This window comes from Magallana gigas, chromosome 1 (genome assembly GCF_963853765.1).
Source record: "Magallana gigas chromosome 1, xbMagGiga1.1, whole genome shotgun sequence".
NCBI classification, from domain to species: Eukaryota; Metazoa; Mollusca; class Bivalvia; order Ostreida; family Ostreidae; genus Magallana; species Magallana gigas.
Window position 1 is genome coordinate 9,144,850 of NC_088853.1, and position 25,503 is coordinate 9,170,352.

At 35.5% G+C, this 25,503-nt stretch overlaps 2 protein-coding genes across 5 annotated transcripts in view; one reads left to right on the forward strand and one right to left on the reverse strand.

Moving 5' to 3' along the window:
* The first annotated feature begins 2,738 nt into the window (after positions 1 to 2,738).
* Positions 2,739 to 8,512, forward strand: LOC117688102 (putative leucine-rich repeat-containing protein DDB_G0290503). The gene is made up of 2 exons (XM_034465820.2): positions 2,739 to 4,631; positions 7,886 to 8,512. The coding sequence occupies exons 1-2, from the start codon at positions 2,882 to 2,884 to the stop codon at positions 8,305 to 8,307; spliced, it is 2,172 nt and encodes a 723-aa protein (XP_034321711.2). The 5' UTR covers positions 2,739 to 2,881; the 3' UTR covers positions 8,308 to 8,512.
* LOC105331440 (receptor-type tyrosine-protein phosphatase epsilon) overlaps positions 8,069 to 25,503 on the reverse strand; it is a 34,214-nt gene continuing 16,779 nt past the window's right edge. For 2 of the 4 annotated variants that reach the window (XM_066082395.1, XM_066082388.1), the window contains exons 5-20: positions 24,727 to 24,899; positions 24,525 to 24,612; positions 24,339 to 24,412; positions 23,476 to 23,512; positions 23,234 to 23,331; positions 22,791 to 22,919; positions 21,983 to 22,131; positions 21,546 to 21,681; positions 13,315 to 13,473; positions 13,044 to 13,137; positions 12,776 to 12,846; positions 11,826 to 11,960; positions 11,565 to 11,684; positions 11,245 to 11,399; positions 10,742 to 10,877; positions 8,069 to 10,422 (exon numbers count right to left, since the gene is read on the reverse strand). In XM_066082395.1, coding sequence (XP_065938467.1) covers positions 10,333 to 10,422; positions 10,742 to 10,877; positions 11,245 to 11,399; positions 11,565 to 11,684; positions 11,826 to 11,960; positions 12,776 to 12,846; positions 13,044 to 13,137; positions 13,315 to 13,473; positions 21,546 to 21,681; positions 21,983 to 22,131; positions 22,791 to 22,919; positions 23,234 to 23,331; positions 23,476 to 23,512; positions 24,339 to 24,412; positions 24,525 to 24,612; positions 24,727 to 24,899 — 1,844 coding nt within the window. In that variant the 3' untranslated portion in view covers positions 8,069 to 10,332. The remainder of the gene's footprint in view (positions 10,423 to 10,741; positions 10,878 to 11,244; positions 11,400 to 11,564; positions 11,685 to 11,825; positions 11,961 to 12,775; positions 12,847 to 13,043; positions 13,138 to 13,314; positions 13,474 to 21,545; positions 21,682 to 21,982; positions 22,132 to 22,790; positions 22,920 to 23,233; positions 23,332 to 23,475; positions 23,513 to 24,338; positions 24,413 to 24,524; positions 24,613 to 24,726; positions 24,900 to 25,503) is intronic. The other 2 variants (XM_066082401.1, XM_066082407.1) reach the window with 2 other exon arrangements.

Sequence of the window (25,503 nt, forward strand, 5' to 3'; positions counted from 1 at the left end):
CGTCCTTGATAACAAAGCCGCGCGTAACGTTACATCACCCTACATTGAAGTTATGTCTTAACAGTCTTATACGCTTATCATTAGATCTAATTCTGCACTTAGTTTATTGTATGTCTTAAGTGAAACCACATTCATTCACCTGACCGGTGAATACAGGAACATAGCATCGTTTTTTCAAGTGCCGTGGATGTGTGGAAAGGGTGGTATACTCATTAACAAAACTTAGCAGAGCAAAATAAATAAATCAATGAGTAAATAATTAATTAAAAAAGCAAATATTGAAAATCAGAGAGAGAGAGAGAGAGAGAGAGAGAGAGAGAGAGAGAGAGAGAGAGAGAGAGAGAGAGAGAGACTTATAGCTAATTCACGATTTCTTATGAAGTGTTTGTATGGAAGAGGGCAATTCCAAGGTGATTTAATTTTCTAAACTGTATGTGTAAAAAGAAAAATGTTTGCTACGACAAAAAATAGGGGGGAGGGGGGGGGGCACAGGCACCTGACGTTATATATTTTTCTCACCGTAAAAAAACGTCCTTTACCCAATAATAGTATATCAATAGGCATATGACATATATTTTTATTATGAGAAAAATCTATAATGTCATGCAGGGGATTTCTTTGGGAAAGTAAAGAGAGGGAGGAAGGGGGGGGGGTGTCTTGTTAAAGTCGTGCAACCCTTTCTATTTGTTTAAACAGTGTCCAAATATGTCTCAGGGACTCTTTCCAAGTGATGGGTTTTTTTAATTCCTATAAGCACGCTTGAAAAAGAATACTTGACAGACAAGGAAGTTAAGGCGTTTTTTTTTCCTGTTCTTATTAATTCTTTGTTTTAGTTTGAAGAGAAGAGCCCCTTTTTTTTATTTGCATTAAATTTTGATTACTTCAATATTGTGTAGCAATTAATCTTAACATATTCTTTCCCGTTTATTAATTAATCTTTGGCATTTAAAAGCGATAACTAGGCGGGTCTATTAAAATTTTGACTTAAATATCACTTTTATATACTTCCATTACATAGTTCAAACTAAATACATGTACTTGTTTAATTCCTTCAAACAATCAATTTCCATGGCAAATTATTTCAGGAAATAGATTTATCATTTCTGTTTGTGGCCCCAAATATGTATATTTTTTAAATTGCATGTGACATGGGTAAAAAAAAAAATCATTGAACATCTTCAGTCCCTATCTTTATGTGGTCGTTCATATGGTGGTTTATCGGATGATTGACATCGCTTGTCTTTCATGTGCCAATAACCTTTAACCTAGAAATCAGCACTAAGTGTTTTAATCGGAAAATAATAGTTCCTAAATAACTACTAAACAGTAGCATTCTGGATAAATGAAAGCTTTGTTTTCTCTGCGGATAAGTCTGCCCCACCCCCCACCCCCCCCCCCCCCCCCCCATTTTCAATTTGCTTCCGACACCCATGTAAACAATATGTAATCATTATTGTTCAAAGAAACCCTATTCTTGTAAATCATTTATGGAAAATTCTTCTTCTTTTTTTAATTTAGATATTGTATTGTCTCAGATAACTTGAACATTTGATGTCAGGGTTGGGAAGCCCTGAAATCATCAAATTTACAATATTATTGTGAAAAAAAATCTGTACACAGGACATTTAAGGACAATTCGGTACACTTTATTAGTACACTCACTATTTATCCGTCTATTTTTACGATTTTTATATTTCTTATCTTTCGGAAATCCACAAATGAATATTCCATAGCTTAGAGAGTTATATATGATAACGACATATCTTTGAGACTGAATCACCGTATAACCACAGTATGATTAGCAGTATTAGTCAAAAGTCTGCCACTCACCGAGGATAGCTATATAATCTGAGTAATAGCTATCACCATACCTATGAATAATGAACATAAAGACAAGAAGTTCCTTTTTATCAGATAAGCAGATTTTTTTTTTACTGCCGTCACTTGGTGAAACAATGTTTAACGAGGTTTGCTCAATTTACGACAGTTGTGTAAAAAGTACCCAATTGAATAAAAACGAATAAAATAAGTTACTGTATGTAATCTATTTTTCAATATTCTAGAGCATACTAGTACACTGTATCACAGACGTCACACGGACAGTTTACTGATTCCCTCTGCAGTCTGAAATGACAGTTCTGTCATTAGCAAACAACAATTATTTTTTTATGTATTTTACGCATGGAGAAAATGGCCACGTTTTGATAAACTGATATATACAGCTGAATTTTTAAAAAAAAAAGCTACATAATCTATTTTTACATAAAAAAGCTACATAGAATTCATCATGGAAGGAAGCCTGACGTGTATACTGATGTCATCTCCAGCTTACAGTTCACAGTTCTGTTAAAGCGTACAGCTGATTTTCAACAAAAAGTCATATAATCTATTATCATGCAAAAAATATACACCTAAAACATATTATAGAGGAGACGAAAAACGTTTCCTACTGATGTTCTTCGCTCTCTGCAATGACAGTTATGTCACTAACAAACATATTTTTTTAGGCGAACAGAGAAGAAGCCCACGTTATGTAAAAGTCTACACAGAGACATTTTAGACTTTTTGACAGCAGATTAATTAATTAAACTTGCAGTTAAGATTTTCTCCATCCATATAGAACGAAAACAATACAATACACATCTGAAATAATTACGCTGCAACACGAAACTAATTTAACTTAAAATTTCCGCGCATAAAATTAAAACTAAATTTGGAGCCTGAGTTATAAAAAATGAAAGCGAGCATTCTTCACAGCTTGCGCGCGACTTCATTCCTCACTTGGTCGTCTGCATTATGAACGAGAGCCACGTCTGCTCCGGATTTTCATGAAAAATTATTTTACTCCATCAGAAAAAAAATTAAGTGAATTCTAAAGACGATGTGGACTCTAGTGTTACTTCTCGTTACTTTCGAATTTCCTCTGGCGCTGAACGCAGCAGCCATGGGGAGCGACAGCATCAGTGATTATGAGAGGCTGAGACAGCGTGTTTCGCGTGAGTCGATGATCACGACAACCATTATGAACAGCGTGAATGTCGTGCAGCTGGAGCTGTCGACCATGATCACGGAACAGAAACAACAGAACGACGACATCAAACTCCTGATGCAACAGGTGGCGGCCCTGTCCAAACTGAACACCCAGTTGAATTTCGAGTTGAACAAAGTGAAACAGAACTTGACTGAATCTAATCAGAGACTTAAGGACATGATTGACCAGAATGACGACAAAGCAGAGGAAAAGTCTGGGTCACTCGCCAGGGATGTAGGAGACGTTAGGAAAGAGATTTCACGTCAGAATAACGATATAGAAGTACTTCAGGTGGATCTGAAGCAGCTACAGCGGTCGACAGTGGATGACAGGGTCTTCGTTGACAAAGTGTCGTCGATTTCACAAGAGATGGGCGAGATTAAGACAGCTAACGGTATGAACAGTATCGTTATAGAGGAGCTACAACAGGAGGTCAACAAGGTCAAATTATCCAAGGTTAGCAATGACGATTTCAATGAAAAGTACTCGCTTTTGGAGGAAGAACTTGATTACGTCAGAGAGCATGGAGTCAACAATAGTATCGCTATAAGTGAGTTAGAAGATGAGGTGGACGCCATAACTTTCAATCAAACCAAGCATGACAACAATCTGTTATATCTTAACCAAAAAGTGCAAACCTTGCAAAGAAGAAGCGACAAATTAGAATCAGGTATTATTAACATGACGGACGATATGACGTCATTTGATTCAAGTACTAAAGGAATGACCACAGTTATTTCCGAAATGCAAGGCGATCTGAGTTTAGTGCAGAAGAGTAGCGCGGACCTGGGAGAAATCGTTTTGAGACTTACGAACGATATGATGTTTCTGCAAACGAATACGGTAACACTAACAGACACCATCACCGGGATGGAAAGTAACGTGACGTCACTCCAACTGGACAGTGAACGTCATGACGACTCTCTGAGGAACATAAAGAGAAACGTCTCCATTGTCAAAGATGTCCAGAACGCCATTGAGAGCGATATCTTCAAAATGAGAAAATATCTCATCTCTCAGAAAGATAGCAGCGAGGGAATGGCGGTGGTTATTTTCAGGCTGACGAACAATCTGACGTCATTAAGGGAGAAGGACGAGAAACTCGAACAGGCGCTATTTAAGATCTTTCATAACGTCACACAGCTGAACGAAGAGGAAAATATTCTCAGAGGTGAAGTCAGGAACCTCAAAGAGAATGTGACGTCACTCAGCGAGAAGAACAGAAACACGGATGACAAGGTTGATCACATCTCACAGAAACTCCTCTCCGTCTACAGACAGAGCAACAAATTCGACGAAGAACTCTTCGACCTTAAAAACTCTCTTTTCGTTTACGACGACCGAAGCAAGAAGCTCGCCGACTCATTGACTGGAATTGAGAACAACGTCACAACCATTCAGCAGCGATTTGACGCACTGAGCGGCGTCATTGAGAACCTGATGCATAACGTGACGTCAATAGAACGAGGGAACGGCCTGCTTGATGACGCAATAGATCAGCTGAGTCACAACGTGAAGTCCCTACAGAAGCAGAAAGAGAGCGTGGGAGATGTCAGACCACGCCCTACCACCACACAGGTGGCGCTGCCGAGGAACGCAAGTAAGTAGAACACAAACTAATACAGAACATTATTATCAATAGCAAAAAAAACGCACAACGCTTAAACACTTAAACACTACAATACCCCATTTCGTTCAGTAGAAATGCATATGCAGAGGAAATATAACGTGATGCAACAGTACACTGCCATATATTTATATTCCAAATATTTTTTGCATGTAAAGTGTGTGAAAAGACACTGCAGTTATAAGACTGTAACACACACAGGGTACTCAAAGGTTAGAATGACTAGTTTCATTATGACGTCACAAACGTTGAACGCTGTAAAATGCAACGTCACAAGCGAGAATCAAAGTTCACGCTGTGGCTGTTACAGTGGCTCTTCCATTAATTTGAACTTACCCATAGTATAAAACAGAAATTTTGCGTATAAATCACATTTGCAGACAAGGCAAGAAGTTGAACAAAATGTAAATATAAGAGTAAATCATTATTTTTTGAAAGATATAGTCTCATAACTGCAGCGGTGTGTGCATACAAATTTGAATGCACACACCGCTGCAGTTATGAGACTTTCAATGCTTAAATAGCACGTGGCGTTGGAACTAACACTACAGTTTGTATAACAAACTATCGGAGAACATTGCAGCGAGAATATGAACGCATACACAAGGTTTGTACTTTTGATATTACATTTTCATAGCCTAGAACACTCCCTGTGTATATAACAGAATGACAGTGTTACATTAATTCCGTAACTGATCGTAACAATGTTTTAATGATAAAAAAACCTCCTTGTACAATGACCCCCCCCCCCTTTTTACCCCCTCCACCTACACAAAGGCACTTAAATGTGGTACAACAATCGTACGGTACGACGACACGAATCACATCTTTGATATATTCCAAAACTTCAGAATTTTTTATTTTTTTATTTTTAATTTTCCTGTAAACAAATGCTTTCGGCACCTGCTTATTCAGATATAGAAGTAAATAGTGCAGACTTTACGGAGAAAATTTATCACCTTTCTTTTTTTGTGAAAGTTTTAATACCTGATCAAGGAGATGAAGTCGATTTAATTCCAGCTTTTGGCAGGAGAACAAATTAGAAGAAGGAACACCTGTCGACATTGTTGTTAATTGACTTGTAAATATGTAATTGTGTGTCAAGGTGTGACAAATGGGGATCGCTTACAGAGCAGAGAGGGACAAAGAATTAATTTTCTGGAAAAGAAAAAAAGTGTGTCAGGTTTCCTGCTTTTCTACAATGCAAATCTCTAAATTATGAGAAATTAAAGAAAGTTTTATATGTACTGTGCGGAGTCGAAAGTATGGGAAGTAAAATAATAGAATGACATTCGTGTACCTGTAAATTGACGATGAAACTTAAATAAAATTAAACTAATAACAGATGACTAAGTAATGTCATTGAGTATCCATTTGATTAATTCACCTACAGATTACAACACTTTTTTTAGAAAAAAAAAACAGAAAGTTTTTTTTTTATCTTCATTTCGACTGGATTTTACTGAATTGGTAATTTTTGATGCTAAGTATATTTTCTGACTTATTTTCCCTAGCTTGCCACAATAACTATTTCCACACACACCTAAGTTTTCATAAGTACATAGATATAAAACAATCATAATAATAATATATAATCCTTAAATACTTACTATTCCCTATACTAATTTAAACCTCAGCATAAATTACAAACCAACGCGAGACTAAGGGACTGTTTATAGCGACTAAGGACTATAATTAAGGTAGTAATTAAATCACGTTTACACATTTTATGCAAATAAGAAAAAGTTTATCTTGTTGTGAAAAATGCATTGTCAACTTAGGGCAGAACGCCCCGTATCTGTATTAATAAGATGTAATTAATTACATAACTCTTACTGAAGTAATATAACGTTTTCCTTTACACATTTTGCTCTGCCTTCATATTTTTGACTGTTGAGAATGTAAATAGGGCCCAATTTTTTATGGCTTTTAGGGTCAGTGATAATAAGAAGATGTATTCAGTTACATTATTTTAAGAAGACTAAAATAATGTGACATCAAAATAATCCTTCCATGGTTCCTGAAGAATGGTGTATCATACATTTTAACGCATCCAAATCTTATTTCGAAAAGGAAATATTACATCATCATTGAAAATCTGTATAATTTATTTTTATAAGTAAACATTACAGTTTGGAACCTCTTTTACGTTAACCACACGCTTGGACTTTGAAACGCGTGTGTTTTTACCTTTAATAATTTTCTGAAATTGGAGTAATTTTCAGGACTCATAATGTCAACATCTACAATTTACATATACATGTATTACCACGCCGATTCAACGAATTCTACACACACTCAACAGATCGGCGAAAATAACGTGTTTGAGAGTTACAAGTACATGTACCATATCTGTTTCACATTAGAACTGCTAAAGTTGCATGTGTAATCCACTGATGCCTAGTGTAGAACCAAAATCGGTTGACCACTCTTTGTTTTCTTTTAGATTTGAGTTTTAAAGAATTTTCAAAAATTGTTATATTTGCATTCATTTCAGCGAAAGAGATGTTTTTTTTCTGATCCATGCGGGATATGAATGTTGCAACATTGCAGAAAAAAATGCATAAACCGCGGTTACTAGTAGCTGTTTATGTAATTTTTTTCTCTACAATAACCTCTACCTTCGTAACCGGCATGAATCATCAAAAATCATTTCATTGTTTATATTTAGAGCTTTTTATAAATAAATTAATATATTGGTCGCACACCCCCCCCCCGGAAATTTTTTTTTAACTATTCTTGATGTACATCAGTACGCTGAATAAAAGAAAAGACTGAATCGTCTTCTATGGGGACTTGAGTCTGACATCATCATGATTTTTGGTGCAATCCGGGATTTTTCTTAAGTTTATAAAGGTTTTTACCAGTCAAAAAACGGGACGCGAGATTTAATTCCTGTTTGTTTCTACAGAGCTATGAATTTCAATTAATTCCCGTTTCCGTAAGAAGTAAAGGGAATCCTACTTGGTGGACGTACAGTGTAATTATGAACTATGAACGCAGCTAGTAGCTTTGTGATATATAGTGCAGTATTTTAGCAAGCTTTGAATTACTCACCAGGATTTTTACTTTTTTTTTTAAAGCTGGTATAACCTGCCAGGGTATGATCAATATTTAAGTTTAGTTATTACCAAGAATAATTATATATTCCAGGGGTTTTTAAATCAGAAAAAACATAGTATTTATAGCAATGAAATCTCAATTTTGGTTTTATTTTCGTACGTTAGATACACCACGTGTGGCTTTTACGTCACAGATCAGCCTAGAGGGCGCCATGTCTGACGTCAAGCGGAACCAGACGATCGTGTTCGATCTAGTGGAGTACAATATGGGCGGGGCTTACGACCCGACCACCGGGAAATTCAAAGCTCAAGTATCCGGGACTTACGTCTTCTTCTTCAACATCCTGACCCGCCCTCACATGAGGTTAGGCGTGGATCTAACCATCAACGGAGAGACCAGATCCGCATGCGCGTACTCGGGCGCGGATCCTAACTTCAGTGTAAATGGAAGTAACATGGTGGTCGTACATTTGAACCAAGGGGACGAGGTTTGGGTCCGCGCCCACAAGAGCCGGGATCCGCCCCCTGGTGTCATGCTGTCCAGCTTTGCTAATAGTTTTGCCGGGTTCCTTCTCTATTCAGATTAAAAGGCGTTGACTACTCTTTTTAAAACATTTTATAAATATTTACAACCATTTTATTTTACATCAATATTTATTTTAGTTGTATCTATTGTTTTGCATATCGTGTACACTGTCTTGTATACATACATCATTTCATTTCAGACATTTTGCGTTATTAGTGCATCATGTTCACGATGTCATTTTATTGAAATAAAGAATGATGAAATGTCTGTTTGATAGCTGTATCAATGTTTGACCTTTAACATTGTTCATTTCTCATGAATTCGGTAAATGCAGGCAGTATTGATTTTAACAACATTATAAAGCCTTCACTTGTTCTGGCTTTAGTGATAAGTAGTCAATGATTCATATTACAAATACAAATTGAATAACAAAAGTCATTTAGATTGAATGAATGTTTGAATGACAAAAAGGATGAATATAATTTCTATTTAAACAAGCCATATATAAAAAAGATGCTTTGTTTTGTTTAAAATAAGTATATGATACATGGATATGCTATTATCAATCATGGTCAAATTTAAGCCCAAATAAGACGCCATTAAAACCTTGTTTTTGTTGATCTTATGCATTTACTATTTAAGAGATAAAAGTCATTAACGACAATTCTAAAGATTTTAAGATAAAAGTAGTTGCCAGTTTCTGATATATACATTTTTCAGAATTCAATTAAGTCTTGCTACAACTAACATCCGGGGATTTGTCGTTAATCAGATATACCACAGAGCATTTTGCGAAAGTCAAGGCAGTGTTAACAAGTTAAACGTTTACTAAATACACTTTTTCAGCAGTGTTAACAAGTGCCTGACACAAAGTTTTGAATTGTACAATTGTGTTTCTATAAATGTCAAAAACTTGCATATGCTCTAACTGAAATGGAAGGTCAGCAGAAAATAAGTTAACGTAAGCTAATGGTTTTAGTTGCACTCTTCAGAACACGTCCTCAGTAAGTGTCACGGCTACTTGGCTTAGTTAGAGGAATAATTACCCTTGCATGTGATTTTTGTATCAATTGTGTCCCTTTAATGCATGTGTTTACAATATAAGGTACATTGAGGCATCAGGTTTCAATAGACGACTAAAAAGGTAATATCTACGTTTATTTTGTATTGCAGCAGTCCCGGATAATAACGTTGCTAAATTATATGCGTTGTATTCTTAGTGTCCTTCGAATGGAAAAAATATGTCAACATCTCTCATTATAAATCTCCATAAGTAATCAAGTTTTGTTTCTGTGAATTTTTTCAAGTGAAAAATGATAACGCGTTAATGAAGTTATCTTAGCTATTTTTCTGGTTGTCTTGCACTTTTTCACAGGTATGTGTATTTTATTTGAAATCGTCAAATGTGCAGCACTAATATCTTGGGACAGACCATAGTTCTGGAAAAGAAAATTCATAAACATTCTATGTTAAGCTTTAAACTCTTATAACAATTTAGAATATACACTTTACATGTAACTATGATATATGATGCATGCATATTTATATTACACACTGATGCATTGCAGTTCTTGAGAAGAAGATTTTAAACATTTTCTTTTTGCATTTATATGTCAAACTTTGAACCTCTTCTGAGGCCCTAGTATTGATCCAGCTGGATTTAACATGACAGACAGACGGACGACGGACAACAGGTCATCCGAATAGCCCATTTGAACCTACAATTCAGGTAAGCTAAAAAAAACCGTTAACGCAATGTTAAAATTTACAAAATATATTATATAAAATAATCAAATTCACGTTCTTGAAATAATTTCATAGAAATAAAAATACATAGATCTTGAGCAAAACAAAACTATGCATTTGATATAAACGCAAATAATCTAGATGCAAACATACACGAAAAATATCCTTTATTGACAGGAAATTGATAATAAAATTCACGATTCTATAGTTATATGGAACAAAAGTCATCCACTCAAATCAAAGAGCACAAATGTTTTTTGAACAAAATATGAACTGAAAATGTAACATATGAAAAAAATATTTCATCACCATGGCCATCTATTACTCAGTATGTGTTTATTCATTTTTTCTCTTTACACGTAACAGTTTCCATAACTCTGTCGTTTATAAGATATTCTGCGACGGCGTCGTGACAAAGCTGGTACTCATCCTAAAATTCATTAAAATAGATATTGTAATATAAATATTGTTCTGCTGGTGTTGAGATATTAATCTCTATTGTGTTGATATCAATGTATCCATGCGTTGCGATGATTATGTTCCATTATACATCGGATCCGGATACATAGGATCAAACAAAAGCCTTTAAATCGTTTAGTTCATCCCCCAACGAACGTTGATTATGTAAACTTAGAACATGAAAAAAACCCTAATCTTGTGTCTTTAAATTTGCTTAAGTAGAACCCTTGAATAGTGATTAAATGGATATGGCTATTGAAAAAACCAATCCTAGCTAATGCTTAACTCACCAGAGTGGACACGAACTCCGGCCTCCTGACCTGGAGCTGTCGTGTTGTAGTAAATATGTCCACCTCTCTGTCCACGGAGATCTGTTCTAACACGTTGTATACAACACAGAATGGACCACAACGTGTAGCTCCGTCACTTAAAGAATGACATATAACATTGAAAGTTTTTGTGTGATGAAATGCCAAAATTCTGTGTATGAATTTGTTAGTATTTAAGAACTGTGATATACATGACATGCTGAAATCCCCCTAAACATCCTCCCCCCTCCCCCCAAAAAAAAGTCGAAAGAGATTTGTTATGAAATATAAATTGATATAATTATTTTTAAATAACCTAATGTTATTGTCTATAAAAAGAAAAACAAATTGAATGATATAAACCATAATGTAGATAAATTCTCATGGAAATCACGGAATATTGGAATATTCCTCTATAATTGCATAATAGATATGTCTACATGCGAAAGAAATCTATGGAATGTTGCATTATTATCAAATTTCACCTCGATAGTACTATGATGCATCCCTCTTGGTCAGATTTCTCGGTTTTCACTGCTTTAATCACGTCCAGCAGAACTCTCTTATCAGTAGTTCCTTTTCCTTCTTCCCATGTCGGACAATCAATTACAGTAATACATCCATCTGTCTCAATGAATCCCTGTACAATATGTAAGATAAACACAAAAAATCGCGTCAAGATTGGTTAAAAATGACATTGAAAATCGATTGACGTTGGCTCCATAACACATCTCTGTTCATTAAATGTTGAGTTTTGTTATTTTTTTAAAATGGTTATCTTTTGCATGACTATGAAAACAATAACCTGTTTTTGAATATTGAGGTTGGTTATTCTGACGTTGGAAGCTTGTGTTGACGATATGTTCTTAAAGACGTAGAGTCCATTTAATTTGCTCCGGTTTTCTGTTGGAAACCATGATGGTGTCTACACAAATGATATTGACAATACTAAAAATGTTGATCATATGAGTAAAAAAATACTCTATATTAAGCACATGGGTGTATACAATTTGTTCTTTTATAGAGTGACAATGAAGGTGACAATAAGGCAAATGTTTTGTCATACAGATTCTATATCATTAATTGGACCCAAGAAGACGACAACACTGGCGTAATAGTCGTAGATCAGTCTGAGGAAGTCCTCGGTGTTGTCTGGTATTGGGTACTGGGCGCTGATCAGAGAGTCCATTTCCAGGTAGGACTGTATACAACACACAAATATAGTATAAGTTACAAAGAAGTCTGGTAGAGGTTATAATGGATGACTAGGAAGTCCCTCTCCATAAAGTAACGTGTTCTTTATCTTGTTTTATTTTAAAATATCTAACTATAAAAATGTCTTCTTTTTGACACTGTGGGGTTGTATTCTTTTATGGATTTCACAAAAAACATGGACTGTATTGTGATGTACTTTTTTTTTATTCGAAGTGAACAAACACATATTTTTTTTATTTAAAAAAAGTGTGTAAACTATGGCGTCAGATACAGGTGACATGTAGTGATAAGGAAAAATGTTTAGATCAAAAGTCCAAAAAAAATACAAGACAGGAGCAGAGGAAACACTTTGGCGGGTCCTGCACTTGAAACACGTATGGGTTTAAAGGTATTAGTTTTATAAGCATAATTAGAAATCATTTAGAATGTAGAAATCATTGACGGTTTGTTATTGTCATTTTTTCACATATTGAAATGTTATAGAATAATGAAAATTTTAAAACTGATTCATATGTTAGATACAAATATGAAGAGCGTTTATTTATATTGATGTACCCCACTTTTAAACTACAACTGATTACAGCATCAGTGTCTTTGTGAGTGTTTTTTTTGTATCAAGGCCTATATCTTAAACGTATACAGAAAACACGTATTATGTAAATTACAATTGTTTCCGAAACACAGATATTTATTAATGTTTTGATTCATGTCATCGTGTTTAATGAAACTTTTTAAAGAAAAATTCCTGTTTGCATGATAGCAAATTTGATAATGGCATGGCATGTTCCTTTTTCTTTTAACCTGAATAAGTACAGCATTGTAGTAGCTGTTGTATCCCTTTATGTAGAACAGACAACACATGAACTTCTCAACTAAAAATAAAAGAAAAGGGAAATGTTTTCCTTGAAGATAATGAATTGTCACGATATATCACCTTATGATGCATATTCAGTTCATGCAATTAAAACTCACGATTTTTTCACTTCATTTCGAGTTTTCATTTTCAGTTTTATATATTTTAACTGATACAATATGTTGTTTATATAGCCACAATAAGATGCTGTGTTACCTGGTAATACACTTTGTGTGTAGTAAGCCGGTATCTGTGCACGACCAGATATGTGATCTTGTTGTGTATACTCCTTTCTCAGGGACTGTAACTCCTGTAATGAGTTGTTACTTTTACTCTTTTCTTTAAATAATACATAATTTGTAAAGTTTTGATTTTCAAGCGATTTCGTATTCAAATACACGTACAAATTTCTGGCAAACAAGCCTCTAAATTCATTATTTGAATACATTTTATCTTATATTTCTTTTCCAATGCAAGTCACAATCACCTCAAACTCAGAAGACTGGGAAATATTTTGCACCACATCTCTGCAATTTGCATGACATGTTTGTTCTTGATAGGCCTCCACGAACTTCTCTGTAGCCATACATCTAGATGGACCACTGAATGCTTCCATCAGGGCATGGTAGAGTAGCTTATATTGTTCCTGGAAGCAAAATTAAACTAAAATGTTTCATAAAGTAAATTTACTTTGTTTTATTTATTGTTTAAATGCTCTGAAAATAAGCATAAGAGAACCTTTTGTTGATAGCTGATAACCAAGATAACTTTATTAATTGTTTTATTAATTGTTTTGTTAATTGTTTTATTAAGATATACATATTAAAAAATGAGAAATTAAAAGTAAACATTGTCATTATGAATCGTATATATTAAAACCCTAACATTAAAAACTATGGATTTTCAAAACGACTGAAGAGAAAAAAATCTTTTTATTAATAAACCTGTATTTGCTGTCATAACCAACCTTTTGTTTGACTTAATTTTGACTTTGCATCTATGCTTTTGAAAATGATCTATTTCAAATCTGTAAAAATACCTATTGTACGATGTACATTATATTATAAAGAAGAGGAAGTGTATTGTGACAATCCGGAAATTTTCGTTCTGCCTCTAATAATTTTTCTAGTTAGTTTTTGTCCGCCAGGTGGCGTTGTTTGAAAAGGTTATATAAGGAAGTGTTTCGCGCGTTAAGTCAGTCGATGCTAAAGCTGCGCTACAGGAAGGTTGGAAAATAATTAGGTAACTGTCTTTAGAATAAAATTGTGTTTTGTTTGTTTTTTTTTTTATATACGAAGTCTAGACGTGACTGAACAAGTCTTTCCTGACTTTGTGTATATACTTTTTTTCTATTTAATTTATAAACAATAATTACCGTGCTGTAAGAGCCGGAGCTACGAAGAGCAGGAGCCACGAAGAGCAGGAGCCGCGCTGAAAGAGCCGGACCCATAAGAGCCGTGCTATAAGAGCCGGAGCCATAAGAGCCTAACCTGTATATTAGAGCCAGCGCATATATACCTGTACATACTTGATTCTACGACAGGCAGTCGATTTGTTTTTATAATCAGTATATGTATATATTGAATATTTAACTACTAGTCCTCAGAAAGATAACTGAGGGTACCTATCCGCTTCCATATTTCATATTCAATAGGGTTGCACGCTACAAAGTTTTGGTGGCAGCGGTGGGATCATCACTAGTAGTTTAAATTGTGTTGATTGATTGAGCATGGATTTGGAGGACATAAACGCAACAATCAGAGAGCTGGAACAGCAAATCGCTGCGTATGAAATTGAAGAGCGCGCTCATTCTACCCCTGCTGGTACTAGGAGACCTCACAGCCAAATTACTCCTGATTCAGGTATTGCTACTGCCCAATTCTTAGAAGATGATGGAGCTGGTATAAATGGTGGAAATAAAAAGAAATCAGTCAGATTGGGGTCTAAAACAGTCAACGCTTTTGCAAGTGATGAATATGATCTGAGCCCCTATCTACACAGAGATGATAGGCAGATTCCAATAGTTACACCCCGGGCACCAGTGGAAAATATAACGTTTAGAAGAAAAACACGTTCTCCGACCAGAAGAGAGCCACGTCTTCCTGATATACAGGGCACGAGCTGTGTTGATCCATCGGCGAGCCGGAAAAATGCTCCAAATATCAAACCTGCGACATACGACGGAACAACATCATGGCTTGATTACAAGTCACATTTCGAAGCATGTGCAAAATTGGGTAAATGGGATGAAACAGAAAAAGGTTTGTACCTTTCTGTATCTTTGAGAGGCAGTGCTCAAGGAGTTCTCGGAAATCTGTCTGACGGGAGAGAAATGAATTATAAAGAGCTGGTATCTGCTCTAAGTGACAGATTTGCTCCGCCAGATCAGATGGATTTGTATCGTACTCAGCTAAGAGAACGAAGGCAGAAAGCATCAGAGTCATTGCCAGAGCTAGGACAACATATACGGCGACTCGTTAACTTGGCCTACCCCACAGTACCGGGAGATGTCAAAGAAACATTGGCTAAAGATCACTTCATAGATGCTCTTGCCCTATCAGACATGCGTTTAAGGATTAAGCAGGCAAGACCGAAAAACCTTAACGAAGCAGTTAGACATGCCATTGAGCTAGAAGCATTCCTTAAGGCTGAGCAGAGACTAGGAGCAGTAACTCCTTCAGTAAGAGCAATGGGACAAGACAATTCTCCAGACGTAAAAGTTACATCAGAGCTGAATGATGTAAATGCATCAATATTAGATCTTCAGAAATCAATGGAGATTATTATGAAGGAGTTGAAGGAGCTAAAGGGAAAATCGGAGAAGAGATTTTCAAATGTGGATTGGAAAAAATCTGCCATATGCCATAACTGTGGAAATAAAGGTCACATTAAGAAAGAGTGCCGCTCGAAGAAAAATGAAAACTCGTCTCGAAGAGCGTTTTCTAACGAAAAGCAAGACCGAACACAGAAGGTTAATCCATCAAACTCTTCCAACAAAGTAGGAGTTGTAGGAGATGCTGGGATGTTTATCGAGGCATCTATCTGTGGTCTGGGTATATGTATGCTAGTTGATACGGGAGCCACTCTATCGGTGCTGAGAAAAGAAATATTTGATAAAATATCTAGTAAAACTGCTACTTTGAATTCCTTGGAAAAAGTAGGACACCCTGTGCTATCAGCCAACAGCGAGCCGCTTAAGGTCTATGGAAAGCTGGATTTGCCAATAACCATTGATAAGCTGATATACGATTCAACTGTTGCTGTTGTAGACATATCTGTGGATGCTATCTTGGGTTTGGACTTTTTGCTCAAGTTTAATGGTGTTGTAGATGTGACGAAACATATCCTGAAGATTAGGGATAACTCTATTTCTATGATACGGAAGGGCCACATAGGATGTTTTCGAGTTAGCATGGCAGACACCATTCACATACCACCAAGGTCAGAAATTGTCACAAACTGCAATGTTTGCATACCAGACAAAGAAAGTTTGCCAGAAGGTGCAAGCATAATTGAAGGTGATGATGAGTTCTTAAAGTCAGAAAAGGGACTAGTAGGGAAAATTCTTGTTTCTAATAATGACGTTGTACCTGTGAGGCTCATGAATTTAAGTTCGCAGGTACAAGTTATACACAGTGGCACTGTTGTTGCAAATCTTTCTCCGGTAGATGACGTGATAGAAGGACATACAGACATCAGTAAGGAGAAAGCAAAACAACTTAATCCAGCTCTGCAAGATTTGTTTAATAGGTCTAGCAGTACACTAAATGCGAAACAAAAAGAAGCGTTAAAATCTCTACTGTTGCGCAATTCTGGGTTATTCTCAAAAGACGACAAGGATTTTGGTAGGACAAATATTGTGAAACATTCTATTAACACAGGTTCTCGGATACCTATACGCCAGTCATTAAGAAGAACCCCAGTGCACTGGAAAGATCACATAGATCAACAAATAGACGATATGCTAAAGGAAGATGTGATAGAAAAGTCATCAAGCCCTTGGGCCTCCGGTGTGATTCTTGTTCGTAAGAAAGACGGAAGCTTTCGTTTCTGCGTTGATTACAGGAGACTCAACGATGCCACGATCAAGGATGCATATCCATTACCAAGAATCGACGAGACCTTGGATCATCTTTCAGGTGCTCGTTGGTTCTCAACATTAGATCTTTCCTCTGGATACTGGCAGGTTGAAGTTGATCCCAAAGATAGACCTAAAACGGCATTTATCACAAAGAAAGGACTCTATCAGTTCAAGGTCATGCCATTCGGGCTTTGTAACGCTCCTGCGACCTTCGAACGTTTGATGGAGACAGTTTTGTGTGGTCTCCAATGGGAAACATGCCTGATATATCTAGATGATATAATTGTGTTCAGTAAAACTTTCGATGAAATGACCGAAAATCTGCAGAAAGTTTTTAATCGGTTGTTTTCAGCTGGTCTTAAGTTAAAGCCAACGAAATGTACTTTGTATGGACATAAAGTGGATTATTTAGGTCATGTCATTTCACAGTCAGGAGTTGCAACTGATCCTAAGAAAATAGACACAATTAAGGAATGGATTGAGCCAACTACAGTCAAAGAGGTTAGAGCTTTCCTAGGGTTATGTAGTTCTTACCGGAGATTTGTAAAGGATTTTGGTTTAATAGCAAAACCTCTACATAAATTGACAAACAAAGATGTCAAGTTCAAATGGACGGATGAATGCCAAGTGGCATTTGACAAGTTAAAATTGGCATTGACAAGTGCTCCAATACTTACATTTCCAGATTTTAATGAACCTTTTATTCTGGATACAGATGCGAGTGATTCAGCCATAGGAGCTGTGCTTTCGCAAAATCAAGGAGGAGCTGAGAAAGTTATTGCATATGCGAGCCGAACATTATCCAAATCGGAGCGGAAGTACTGTGTGACAAAGAAGGAATTATTAGCAGTTATTTCCTTTGTCAAATATTTTAGACATTATCTGTATGGAAGAAAGTTTCTCATTCGTACAGATCATGGTTCGCTTAGATGGCTCCTAAACGTTAAGCAACCAGAAGGTCAGTTGGCACGTTGGCTGGAAATTCTAAGCATGTATGATATGACTATAGAACATCGTTCTGGCTCTCAGCATCGAAATGCAGATGCACTCAGTCGCCGTCCATGTAATAAATGCAAGTACAATCCAAACTGGGAGATGGAGAAGTTAAAAGAATCATTCTCAGTAACAACACATCATGTATGTGGTATTGAGACTAGAAGTAAGGAAACAGATAACGTCCACAACGAAACAGGAGTTGATGACATTTCCCTTGCAGATCTTCAAAAGGAAGACAAGGAGATATGTCTTGTAAAGAAATGGCTCCTTGAAAATATAAAACCCAGTCAAACAGAGCTAAGTTATGGAGGGGTAATGACAAAAGCTCTTTGGGCACAAAGAGATATTCTACAGGTTCAAGATGAATTACTGTATAGAAAATGGAAAGATGAGAAGGGAACAAGTTTCCAAGCAGTCGTTCCATTTAAAGCACGACGTCAGATTCTGGAATACTCTCATGACCATAAAACAGCAGGTCATTTGGGAGTCAGGAAAACCTTAAGTAAGATAAGACAGCAATACTACTGGCCCGGATTACAGAAAGATGTAAGACACTACATAAGAGGTTGTGAGATATGCACTAAATCAAAAAGTTCAACAAAAACCAAAAGAGCTCCTATGAAAACTTTAGGTGCAGGTATTCCAATGGAGAGAATTGCTTTGGACATAGTGGGGGAATTACCAAGAACCGAGAATGGTAACCGGTACATACTGGTAATTTGTGACTATTTTACAAAGTGGGTAGAAGCCTTTGCTATGCCAAATATGGAGACTGTTACCATTGCTAGACTGTTAGTTCGAGAAGTTCTGACAAGATTTGGAATTCCGAGCTCTTTGCATTCTGATCAGGGAAAACAATTTGAGGGAAACATATTCACAGAGATGTGCAAAGTGTTGAATATCAAGAAGACAAGAACAAGTCCATATCACCCTCAATGTGACGGACTTGTTGAAAGGTTTAACAAAACCTTGATAACCATGCTGAGGTCATTGGTGGATGAACATCAGTCAGACTGGGATGAGTTACTACCATATGTCTTAATGGCATATAGATCGGTGGAACAGGAATCCACTGGATTTAGCCCCAATTATCTAATGTTTGGAAGAGAGGTTCGGACACCTCTGGATATTGCATTTGAAATGCCGTCCCAGATCAAAGATATTCCATTACAACAATGGGTTTGGGATCTCAAAGAGAAGATGGAAATGGCACATACCTTTGTGAGAGAAAATTCATTTGGCTCCATGTTGAGACAGAAAAGTTTCCATGATACAAAGTTAAGTTGGAATACGTTTTCACAAGGAGATGAAGTGTATGTATACTTCCCTAGATATGCAGTCGGAAAATCTCCAAAATTGACTCAATTTTGGAAAGGGCCATATCGCGTGAAAGATAAGTTATCAGATGTAAGCTATAGGGTAAACTGTGGTCCATACGGAAAACCGCAAGTCATTCACGTTGACCGAATGAGGCCAAAAAGAGCCCAGTCCTTTCAGGATGAGGAGACGAGCTCTTCCAATCCTATAGCAGCTGATGATCAAAATGATACTGCAGAGCTCGATGAGCTCAAGAGTGAAGACTGTGAGAGATTGTCAGATAGGTTTAGGGAGCATCGAAGACCCAAGTATCTGTCTGATTATGTAGTTGAATTGTAGAAAAAAATGTCTAACTTCCAAAATGATATGTTTAGTTAGTATGATTTTATTTTGCACGTTTAAATACATCTTTGAGAAAACTGATATTTGACGATTTTTTTTTATGTCTTTCCAGAAAGACAATGCCACAAATGAAGACAACTCCCAGAAAGGAGCGGAAATGTCCAATGTGCAAGTTTAAGAGTTTTGATATGGATGAAATCACAAAGCACATTACAGAATGTGGGTTAAAGCAGCTCAATAAGAGATATAGTTGTGATCGACAAGATTGTGAATTTGCCACGAACAAGATGGGGAACCTTACAAGACATAAGAAAAGGCATGCTGAGCTGGACCAGCAAGTTTCCCCGAAAGCAATATCCACTACCACTACAGATAAGCAGGATCAGACGATGAAAAGCGTCGTGGTTGTAGATGAAGAGAAAAGAAAAGAAACAGATGTGGATGAAGAAGATTCGGACAGTGAATGGAAAGAAGCAGACCCTGGCAATCTTCACAACATTATTGGTTATGTCTCCGAGACAGAAAGTGAGAAAGAAGTTCAGTACAAAGAGAAAGATCAGGAAGAAGTACATATTGGAAGGATCTATAGAAAACCTACTGTGCCATTACCAATTTTCGCTCCAAAGCGTAAAGAACCATTTGTATCTTCTTCTGGGGTTCCCGCACGCCCGAAGATTTGCAGACCTTCAAGTTTATTCAGTACTTCGGCAACGCAGACAGAGAAGAAAGTACGAAGAGTTGAGTGGACAATCACCAAGTGGAAGGAAGGAGACAAGGAGATCGAGCACATTGTCATGATCGAAGAAGAGTAATTCAAAGAGAAAACTTCTGCCCAGAGTTAACAAACAATTGTTAAAACATTGTTGTACAGGAAGCAAGAAGCTCTCCTGAATCAATAGTTAAAGTTATCGTTATTGAAACTATTAAAGATATTAGAGAAATGTTTGGGTATTTTTTTTTATTATTACTTACATGCGGGGTCGCATGGTTTTGAGGCGTGGGTAATGTGACAATCCGGAAATTGTCGTTCTGCCTCTAATAATTTTTCTAGTTAGTTTTTGTCCGCCAGGTGGCGTTGTTTGAAAAGGTTATATAAGGAAGTGTTTCGCGCGTTAAGTCAGTCGATGCTAAAGCTGCGCTACAGGAAGGTTGGAAAATAATTAGGTAACTGTCTTTAGAATAAAATTGTGTTTTGTTTGTTTTTTTTTTATATACGAAGTCTAGACGTGACTGAACAAGTCTTTCCTGACTTTGTGTATATACTTTTTTCTATTTAATTTATAAACAATAATTACCGTGCTGTAAGAGCCGGAGCTACGAAGAGCAGGAGCCACGAAGAGCAGGAGCCGCGCTGAAAGAGCCGGACCCATAAGAGCCGTGCTATAAGAGCCGGAGCCATAAGAGCCTAACCTGTATATTAGAGCCAGCGCATATATACCTGTACATACTTGATTCTACGACAGGCAGTCGATTTGTTTTTATAATCAGTATATGTATATATTGAATATTTAACTACTAGTCCTCAGAAAGATAACTGAGGGTACCTATCCGCTTCCATATTTCATATTCAATAGGGTTGCACGCTACAGTATCATATGATTGGTTAGGAAAGGTTAAACCATTATATATTAATGTATCATATAACATTCTACCCGAGCGAAGATAAAAAATAAAGTCATATTGACTACTCAGCCGTTTTAAATATGTTTTTTAAAGTCGAAAAGAAAGAAGTTGACAACGCAGTTTTTAAAATCAAAAGCAACTTGTGTGGGATCATATTCTATACCACATTCACAGCATACGCATATACTTGATTCGGCCGTTTTCTTCTATCGGCACCTGTTAGCTGGAGAAATGTCTAAAAGCAAGTAAATATTAAAGGTAGCTCAAAGTATTTTTTTGTATTTTCACTTTGTTATTTTAAATAAGATAACAGAACACACTTTGATTAGATATTTTCTTGAGGTTATTTATCATCTTACATCACTGTGAATCATGTTCATCCGGTCCTTCCTCATTGTTCTTACGTACATCGGGACGTTGATTTTACCAGTTTTCTCCCCTTCTCGGTAGAGGGCATCTAACGCAATGTAGGTCCCAGTTCTACCTACTCCCGAGCTACGAAAGTAAATTATATTCATAAAAAAAAATAAAGTTAATATATTACGGTACCAAAATATGATAACAAGCTCATTAACTCATGGCAATGTATAAGATTTAAAAGCTTATGTAACATTGCGTCTGCATATTGTATTTTATTGCATATTTTATATGATTTTATCGAAAAAAATGTTAAACGTACGATAGAAGAAAAAATAGTATCATACCTAAATAGGTTTGGTTACATGTATGGTCATGATAATAATTATGGAGGTATAAGATCTTATCATGTTATGATTTGTACTTCCCAAATAGTTACCTGCAGTGTACCACTGTGTACCTTCCAGCTGTGTTAGCAGTGGCTTTCATCACGTGACGATGAAATAGAACCAGACTGAGAGGATCGGGTGCTTCTTGATATGAGGGCGCGGTGTAGTTGAAAATCGTCACGTGACGGTCTGCTCTCGTCTACATGAACATTATATAAATGTAAACGTTGAAAAAGAATAGAACAAAACATTAAACACAAAACTTAAGTTAAATAATATAGAATATCTTGACAGAGTCAGAAACCTCAGGCTGGCGTACTAGACATTAGTTCAAGTGATTTTAAAATATGTTTGTATACACTGTAGCTTAGTATCAACCCTGGTCGGCAACCTTTTCATTTTTTTAAAGTCATATTTACAGAAATTTCTGACTGTATTTATTCTATCCGTATCTTTGATATTTTCTTACACTATTCCTTATCTGTTTTGAGATTAAAAATATAATTTCAAATGATATGCATAGCTAAATAAGGAAAAACAAAACTTTGGCATTGGTGATTAAGAAGGTTGCCCTTGCTTTTATTACTGAAGCATTATTGGCTCGTACTAAGTTTGTACGATAATCATTGTTTTTTTTATATCGTATGACTGTTCCCTTGAATCAATCCTTTCTTAAAAATATGTTTAGGCTCGTTTATACTGACAAACACTATTCTAGAGTTATTTTTTATTGACAATATTGAGACAAAAGTGTTTTGTTTTACAAAATTTTGCCGAGCATAAATTTCGACAGCCTTTTTAAAAATGTTGATTTAATGAATCATTTCAATTGAATTGCTAGGTTTTTATTTTATATACCGTTTGGTTGTGTATTTTAAGTTGTCTGACAGTGTACTCGGCGTAGGTGGTTTCTTTTATATGTTTGATGATCAATGTCCCTCCTTTTAATTCTTTGCTCACATCCGGCCAGTAATAGTCTACCCTTATCTGAAAAGAAACCAAAAACACAATGAATATATTTAAGAGGAGAAAAAAATTTAAGGAGAAATTAATAATGATATACCAAACGATTTCACACGATAATTTCAACAATTAGAATAAATAGTATTCTGCTCAAATAGTTTAGCATTTTTTGTTTGCTGAGTATATATCATTTTCCAATTTTATGTTTGGCCCATGCAAATTCAAGAAACAGAATGACTATACATGTCAATATCATTATCTTGTTAACATCCAATATCCCTTGTGAGTTATGTTTCCTTTTTTTTTAAATCAACACGGACATATATCAAATGTATGACCCTGTGTCCATCTTGTAGATTGAACAAGTAGACAATGTTATAGACTTCTTCTTGCCAAATCATGTTCCAGAAATCGAAAATTGAGCCTCGCTTTGGATCTGATAATAAACAATGTTATTAGTTACACGAATTGTATTTGGCCCTATATGGTTCAAATGTCGTCAATAAATTCCATACGGGTATTAGATATATTCTATTGCAATGCTTGTAGACGAATTTAGCAATATATATTCAATAGTTACTCTGAGTGGCAATATAAACCCGTTTTCCTCGTGCATCCTATAAATATAAAAAAGGAATCGAAAATAAAACGTGAATGTCTATGTTTCTTTTAATTGAAATAATAGTCTTCAAGTTATTTTTAATAATAATCAAATTAGATATAGGACTTTGCTATTAATTGTCAATAGAAAAGACGCTATATCAGTCTAGACGGACTACCGAAACTGAGTCAACGGAAGTGAATTTCTGTAAGCATTTTGGACTCCGTTTTGAGAGTTTACGCATGTGCACATGTACAAAGTATGGCGATTTTTCTATGAAAACATGGGGTCCACAAGAAATCATCTTGCAAAGTGTAGCATGTGTTGGCAGACTTCTAACATATTTTAAAAGACCCAGGATGGAGAGCATGTTAAATACATAATTATTCAAGATGATTAAATGATTAAGCCTGAAAATGATGTAAATGAGACTATACTTTAACAAATACTGTTAAATAATGATATCCAATCATTTAATTTATTTACAAAAAGTTATATAGTTATGTGCGATCGAAGATATGGTTGAATTTTTCATTTTAAAAATTAATCATACGTAATATAAGTGAACAGTTATGAACATGTAACATAAATATGACACACAATCGTTCAGAAATGTTTTTGAAAGTATAAAATTATTTTTTGTCATGTTTTTGGCCAATTTTAAAGATTTATTTTGAACTAAGGGGCATAACTCATACGTTGTTTACATTAGAAACGCAATTTTACCGCAATTCATGATGGAGCTAAAGACTCCGGTTTGGGAGTTAACTCCGTTTTGAAAGTCTCGTCTAGACTGCTATATTATTGCTTAATTACATGTTTAATGCTTCCTAGATACTTACTTCTATGTAGTTTGCATGGATATAATCACTTTTATCTGAAGATGGTGTCTTTAAAATAACCCGTGAATGATCATCTTTAATAAGAGAAATCTTGATTTTGAAATAAAATGCCACGTGTTTTACATTAAAAGTAAAATAAATGTAGCTGTACTTAAGCTATATTTAACATAACTGTTTTATACATACACGGATATATACTAAGGAATCTATTTTTGCTTATATTTTCAGGTTTCTTTGCTTCCCAACAGGGATGGAACTCGCCTCGAGGAATGTCCTATCAATGAAATATTTTACAACAACTTAATGCTTGATAAATCAGATGGTAACTGGCATTCACCATTGTACAAAAATCATCAAAAGGAAATAGGATCATAGTACTAAATCTTACTTCATATTCACTCTTGAATCCAGCGCAATCATTAGAAGACAGGTTTGCAATATGATCCTTGAGGTTCCTGACAGGTATATTTTTATTTGAAGGAGGACTTTTTTCTGTTTTCTCATAAGAAACTTCTGAATACACGATAGTTGCATCAACATGTGCATTTTGAAAGCGGTCATCTAAAAAAAATAACATTCGTACTAACATTATATAATCGGACATTAGACTAAATATCTGACGTTGAAGACTTACAAGTGTTTAATGCATTAAATTTTTTTTAAACATACCCGCCTTCCTTCGAATTCTTTTAAAGGTTCCCTATATGCGATTTTAAATTTAGTTAGGTATGCCATTGCCATTGAAAAACAAACTTGTGCAATTAAACGTTTAACTTTTAACCAACGACTGGGTCAATTTAAATACAAAAAACTGTTGTTCAATACAAATTTACTATTTTAACTCAACTTTATAATTCTATCTTAAATTAACATTAAGTAAGTTCACGCATTTTTTAATGAATCTGAGTGATAAAAAAAAACTAAGTTAAAGATCGATAATCTTTCTGAATTGCAAAACCAGACCCTAATGTATTTTCACATAATAAACGAATATGATACATAACAACACATGGTATAACAAAAATAATCATCGCAAGATATTATTGCGGTTTATTAAAATACTTTTAAAAACAAGAAATTTTACTGTATGAGTGGGTTTTACCAGATGAAAGGCATAACTAGAATTTCAATATATTCAGTACAGTATAAGAGATATTGCATTTTA